The following is a 6,597-nucleotide window of genomic DNA, read 5'->3' as shown; positions in this document are numbered from 1 at the left end:
CGACTTTGGAATGACCTCCCCTTAGCCATCAAATCCCTTGATAACCGTTCCCGGTTTGTGGCAGCGCTAAAAAATATGTATTTTGAACGTATGGCCATGGTTGGTTTGTCCTAGGGGCTTGTACGCGTGGTTGGTCACTGACAGATGTGCTTGGTGTGTGTGTGTGTGTGTGTGATAGAGAGAGAGAGAGAGAGAGAGAGGGAAAGAGGAAGATTATTTTTGTACAGTTTAAAATGTAAGTTATTTTCTTTTGTTTAAGTTTCTGTATCCATGATTTAGATTTTTTTTTTTGTTGTATATTAATGTAATTGGTAAAATATGTGTGATATATTTATGACAGGTTAAGTGTAAGAAAGGGCCATGTGGCCCTAACTTTTGCCTGGATAAATAAATAATATTTCATTTCATTTCATTTCAGGTTAATGGGACCCGTAAACATTTTTTTAAAATTAGTTTTTGACTTTTTTTATTTTTAAAACCATAACAAACTATTGCTTAAACCTTAAATGTGTTGAAAAATACATTTTGGCATGGCTATTATTCATATAATATATATAAAATAACTAGAAATGCTATCATGCTAAAGTTTTGCCATATGTTTAACAATCGGAAAAAACATGGCTCAGTTTTTTGTTTTTTTTTATACATAAAAACAGAAGATTAAAATTATCCAACAGTTTGTGATGTAACCCCTTTAGAATGCCTAAACTTTAATGTATTTACAGTTTTGTTAAAAAAAAGTTATCAAAAAATATAGCTCTCAATTACCCCCGGGTCCCAATACCCTCACGCTACCCTATAAGTTATATATACCGTGAACGCGATAACTTGAGTAATTTTTGTCCGATTTTGATAAAATTTGCCTTGAAGGTGTATTGTGCGATAACTTATTGAATTCGCAAACCAGCATGATCAGACCATGGGAACGGGGATTTAATAGGGTAAAAATTGGGTTTTCTCCATTTTGACCCTTAAAACATAAAATTTCCTAATTTCTCTTTTAAAAAAGAGCATAAAAAACAAATAATTTAGTATATTGGAGTGTTTTTGCACGGTTATTGGCTACACGGGGACTATTCAAATAATTGTAAACCAATTTAAAATTCCCATGTTATTCTTATGGCTAATAAGTTAACTGTTGTAATTTGCTTATTTATGGATATATTTTGATCAAACTTGGCAAATTAATTTATTTTATACTAAAGCTTTATATATTTTGCTAAAAACACACTACAACCCTCCCAGTAGCAGCATACCTAGATACTTGTTGAACATTATAACGTTATTTAAATAGATTTTATTGAAAATCCAATCAGCTATATTGAATGAAAATTCGCTTAGCCTGCAGGTTTGCTGCGGTGGTGATGTTTTATTTTGAAAAGTATTTATAGGAATTTTTTGTAAGGAATAGAGTTCATCTAGCTTACCTGAGAAAAATAAGAGTACCTACATCAAAGGCTAATAGATGCACAATAAAAGATCACAAAAAATAACACTAATATTTTGTCCTTGAAATGTGAATAAAACTCATTTGTAAAATGACCTAAAGCATAGATCAAATATAGTCCCTTAGGGAACATGTTTTATCTATGCCTAAAGGTAGGTTTTAATTAGGTAACTCTGAAGTCAAGTTCAAATTAAATTTTAATATTTTAAAGCAGGCTATGCCTATATAATTCTAATTTAGGTACCATTTTTTTTCTATCTTGTGTATTCGGTCTAATTTCTGAATACTAAAATTCGTGACAAAATTTGAAGTGTACCCAAGTTTGAGGAACATCACATCTTAGTGAATAAAATAAACGGCCAATTGAATAATCAGTGTTAAAAGTACGAGCAAATAGCAAGACAGAATGGTTCCAGTTCCAAGAAAAATCGAAAGAAAATAAAACAAATATTGGAATCCCAATGCCGAAGTTAATCTAATCAAGTCAATTTCAATATAATTTATTAATTTAATTAGTTTTACCATAGATAAAACATCCTCCTTGAGGAGTATGTTTTATATGGATAAAACATAATCCTCAAGGAGGATGTTTTATCTAGTTATAGTTTTACTACAGGAAGCAACCACATTTTTAGTATTTAGTGTACCTCAAGGCTGCATGAATTTTTAAATAGCCTAGCCATCGGCTCAAAAAATAAAGAAAAAAATCTCCCCAACCGGGGTGGATTATTGGAATTATTACAGAACAGAAGTAAGAAATAAGGATTTGGATTATAAAGTTTTGTTAGGTTATGTTTACGAGAGAGTTCTGTTGTTGATAACTGATAAATTGTTGAGGTTGAGTAATTAAACTAACCAAACATGCCGTTTATGAAAGGTATTGAACCGATTCGGTACACATTAAAGTATTTAGAGGCTGGCAAAGTACTATTTAAAGATTCCTTACAAATATTTTGCATTAATTACAATACTAAAGGAGATCATCATGAAGGTGCCAGGTTAGTTTTGTTAACATCTAAAATAGCTTTTCTACAAGTTGTTAGGCCTAATTCACTTAACCCTCCGAGTGTCCCTTGTTTTGGCCTTAATGTCTGCCTATTTTTTGCTCATTTGCAAGGTTTCATTAAAACGGATCTGAGAAGCTTGAAAACAATGTTAATTATACTGTTCTATATACCATTTTGTTTGGAAAATCATGGGTTTCAATATTATACATAAAACATAAGAAACATTTGTTTCAAAAAAATTTTTTAGGTAAAAAAAAAGTGCGCTCAATGAAATTGTATAAATTATAGGCCTATAAATATTTGAAAAAATTTTTATGAGGATTAAAAATATATAATAATATAAGGAAGTAGATTTGCAAATAAATAAGTTATGGGCAAAAAACAGATTTCAGTACATTGCGTTTAGCTAAGAATGCTTAGCCTAACCATAGCTAGGAATCTGGCTGATAATTTACACCAATATCACTAGGTACCTACTTCTTCAGGATCATCAACCAGCCCTTCAAAATCACTTAAATCTTCTTATAATGCACCACGTATATCACTACTTTTGATTTTTAACACTAAAACAATGATAAACGTAATAAAACACATCAGTCATCGGTGCGAGGTTAACCAAGCTGTTTACAAATACACATGTCAGCTGTCTGCTACAATATTTTCGGAACTAAAATGAAAAGCGCTTAGAGACAGACCTCCGGAGAAAGCTCTGAATCTGTCAAATAAAACAATACCTAACTCTATCCAGTTCAATCCGATTTTGTCAGTCATAGAGCCTTCGCCGTAAACAGTGTTTGTGAGTCGCTGCAGCGACACAAAACACTACACAAAGTGTGTTATGTGTCGATGCAGCGGCAAATAACACTCGGAGGGTTAGGCTAGTCGTAGTTCCGTATGGGAACTGCACTGCAAAAATTTAGCGTATAGTGTATTATTTCCTCTTAAAAACGTTTGTGATTGCTTCACAAAGTTGTTCTCATAATTGCAATGTAGGCTAACTTTATAGGGGTTTCTTAACTGGGCTATGCTAATATCGATTAAAACTATCGATACGATTAGTAAACTTTCATGTGATTTTTTCACGATCAGCAAGTTTGGTTGGTTAGGTTAGGTTATGATAGTTTAATTTTATAATAGATATAGGCTATTTAAAAATATCGATTACTATACAACATTTTCAATTTGATAGTTTCAATCGATATTAGGATAGCCCAGTTAAGAAACTGTACCCATTTATTTATCAACAAACAGTGATACACCAATACAAAAATTAATGCTAACAATATGATGGCAGCAGAAACAATATCCAATGAAGTTACACAGTGTAATTGATTCTTACAAATTTGCATTAGGCCTAATAATAATTTAACAACCTAAAATTACTATTACAGTAGACCCCTTCTTAACGGATCTCGCAATCGTAATAGGATTAGCCTATCCGCCCTCGATCGTATAATATAACGCTATTTTTGTATCATAAACTAGAATTGTCTTATCGCTGGAGTAAACAAACAATGCAGCTTGTAGGGAGGGCAGTGGAGGGGGCTAACGACTACAAAGGTCAAGATAGTTTTTGTGACTCAAGCCTCCAGTGATAGGCTATAAATAAACATCCTGTCTCGTAACAAAATGGTTGCTAGTTTCTTTAATTTTGACAAAAAATTTTCCATAGCATTACGATAGATTTGGAAAGCTTCGATTAATATTACATTAGGTACTAAAGTTATTAAAATAATAATGTTTATTGACTCTTGCCTACAACTATAATTTATTCCTCTGAAAATATTTGACTTAGCTGTGTTTTGTGTTTATTTCTAACTTTTCTATCACTATCAATACGAAAAAAGGAGATGAGTGAACTAGGGTTGTTGCGATAACAGCAATATATCGATATTAGATATCGATAACAATTCCAGCCTCTAATATCGATATCACGATAATATCGGATCCAAATATCAATATCTATATTACTTTGGAGGTATCTACTTTTTAATGGTCTATCTAACTCATCAAATAGCCATGGTGCTAATAGAAATTGATTAATTTGATGTGATTTGGGCCTTTTGTCATTTGTGTTAAAATTTGTATGGCATTTTCAGGAAATTTGTGTTTTGGTATCTGCCTCAACTACAGTACAAGAACCCGAGTGTTCAGATCCTCACTCTTAGAAACCTGACTCCTTCACCCTTCATCACTTGCTATTTTGGTATGTAAATTAATTAAGTATTTTCATTAGACTAGTCACATAGAATACTTAGCAGTATTCTGTCTGTTCACCACATAAAAAGCGTAAGAAATACAACTTCAACACTCTTTTCACCTTATGCCGCCTGACATATCTTAAAATTCAGAAACTTAAAGTGAGACACATAACTTAAGGGCCTCTTTCATATGCTTTTTATTATTCCTCGATAATTTGTTTCAGATAATAATGAAAGCATGCTGATTGATGTGGATGGTAAGAAAAAAGAAGATATTTTAGCACATGTCTTAAAAGTGCTGGGAAAACCAGAGTAAGTTTTGTAATTGGCAACATTACAAAGGTTCTTTCATCAAGTATGTTTCATATTTTTAGTATGATATGATATATAGTAAGTTAATTGGTGTATATGGTTGTTTTTGGATGCATTTTTTTTAGATATGGATATATGGTATTGTGTGGGATGGTTTTCCATCTTGGTTGTCTGTTCACTTGGCAGAGTAAGTAGAAGAGGCCACTCATGAATAAACTGTGGTTGGCTGTGGTGAATGATGAGCTTTTTACTTCTGATTAGGCATATTTCTACACATTACCCATCTTTTTCGTGTGCATGTTCTCCAGAAGTTTTATATTTTTAAAATTATGTAAACAATATAAAAATAGGCAAATGGTTTCGATCAATTCAAAATCCGTAGAATTTTTAATTACTAGCTTACTAATAATGGACAGATTGAATAAAACCCCACAGCTATGTGTGTGTTAAAAGTGGGGTTTCAATACCTTTTTATAATGGCTTTGCCTATTACCTTAGCTTACCTTCTTGGCCACTCACACCTAAGAAAGTTTTTGGCCTCGCCAACAAGATGCCTCCGCTGCTGCCGGTCTGCCGCTAGGTCGAGAGTTACCCCCATTCTGTGTAGATCCTTCTGGATTTGGTCTTTCCACTGGCTTCGGTCTTCATAGCGGGCTAGTGCCTCTTGGTCGTCCATTGCTGATCTTCTTCAGTATACTTCCCTTCTTTCTACATGGCCTGCCTTTCTCAGTCACCTACTCCTTAACTATGGCTACGATGTCCGGTTCTTTGTACAGTTCTCAGTATTTTCTTATTCGCCATGTACCTTCTTCATTTATAGGTCAACAAATCTTCCTCAACATTTTAATTTGGTGTTTTTAGATAGTTTTTTCAACTAATTTTGTATTAGCTCCAGAAACATTTGGTTGTTGCAATCAGTCTTTCTCCTATTTCTATTCCTCTTTCGTTGTTCAAGTTAATAGGGACTCCTAGGTATTAAAATTCGAGTACTCTTTCAAAAGTATGCTTGCTGACCCCAGAGCTTCAACTCTCTCAATTTGGGTCCTTCTGGCGTTCTGGTATTGCTTATTACAATAATAAAATATTTGACTTTAGGGACATGCTTTTTGCTCTTACAATAATAACATATTTTATTTCAGGGAAGTTCTGAAAGCAGAAGCTCAAGCGAGAGAAAAGAAGGACAATCCTGCCAACTTCGGCTATATGTGTGAAAAAGCCTGCATTTGTGAAGTTCCAGGACAAATTCCCTGTCCGGGAGCTGTTCCGCTTCCCTTCCACATGAGGGGGAAATACATACGCAAGATGAGGGAGGAAGGGACCCTTTAAGTTAATATGTTTTGTAGTTAGTTGTCTGTAATTTTGTAAATAAATGTATTGTTTAAGCAAAGGCGAAATCAGTTCCACCTGAAACTTCTAGCTGTACTGTGGGAAAAAAGGAGTCCCGTAATTCTGGTTATAAGAGGTGCTAAAGGGCTTGCCTTCAAATATGAAGGTTGCTGGTTTGTTTGTACCTAAGTAAAAACCAGGTAAAAACCTAGTTAAGTAAGTAATGTTCGTTTGCTAAAAATGTTCATTATTTGGATAAGATATGTTTATAGGTACTAAATAAAAGAGGAAAACAAGGTTTAAA

General features: G+C 33.4%; 1 protein-coding gene across 1 annotated transcript; it reads left to right on the top strand.

Annotated features, from left to right (window-relative positions):
- Positions 1 to 2,234: 2,234 nt before the first annotated feature.
- On the top strand, positions 2,235 to 6,354 carry LOC129001381 (probable 28S ribosomal protein S25, mitochondrial). Its single transcript, XM_054428632.1, has 4 exons — positions 2,235 to 2,445; positions 4,554 to 4,660; positions 4,880 to 4,967; positions 6,107 to 6,354. Exons 1-4 carry the CDS (start codon positions 2,309 to 2,311, stop codon positions 6,291 to 6,293), a joined length of 519 nt encoding a protein of 172 aa, XP_054284607.1. The 5' UTR covers positions 2,235 to 2,308; the 3' UTR covers positions 6,294 to 6,354.
- The last annotated feature ends 243 nt before the right edge of the window (positions 6,355 to 6,597 follow it).

Source organism: Macrosteles quadrilineatus, unplaced genomic scaffold (genome assembly GCF_028750875.1).
Source record: "Macrosteles quadrilineatus isolate MER2022 unplaced genomic scaffold, UCM_ALF_1.0 Scaffold_8__2_contigs__length_117827958, whole genome shotgun sequence".
NCBI lineage: Eukaryota > Metazoa > Arthropoda > Insecta > Hemiptera > Cicadellidae > Macrosteles > Macrosteles quadrilineatus.
This window is presented reverse-complemented; position numbering and strand designations above follow the sequence as displayed.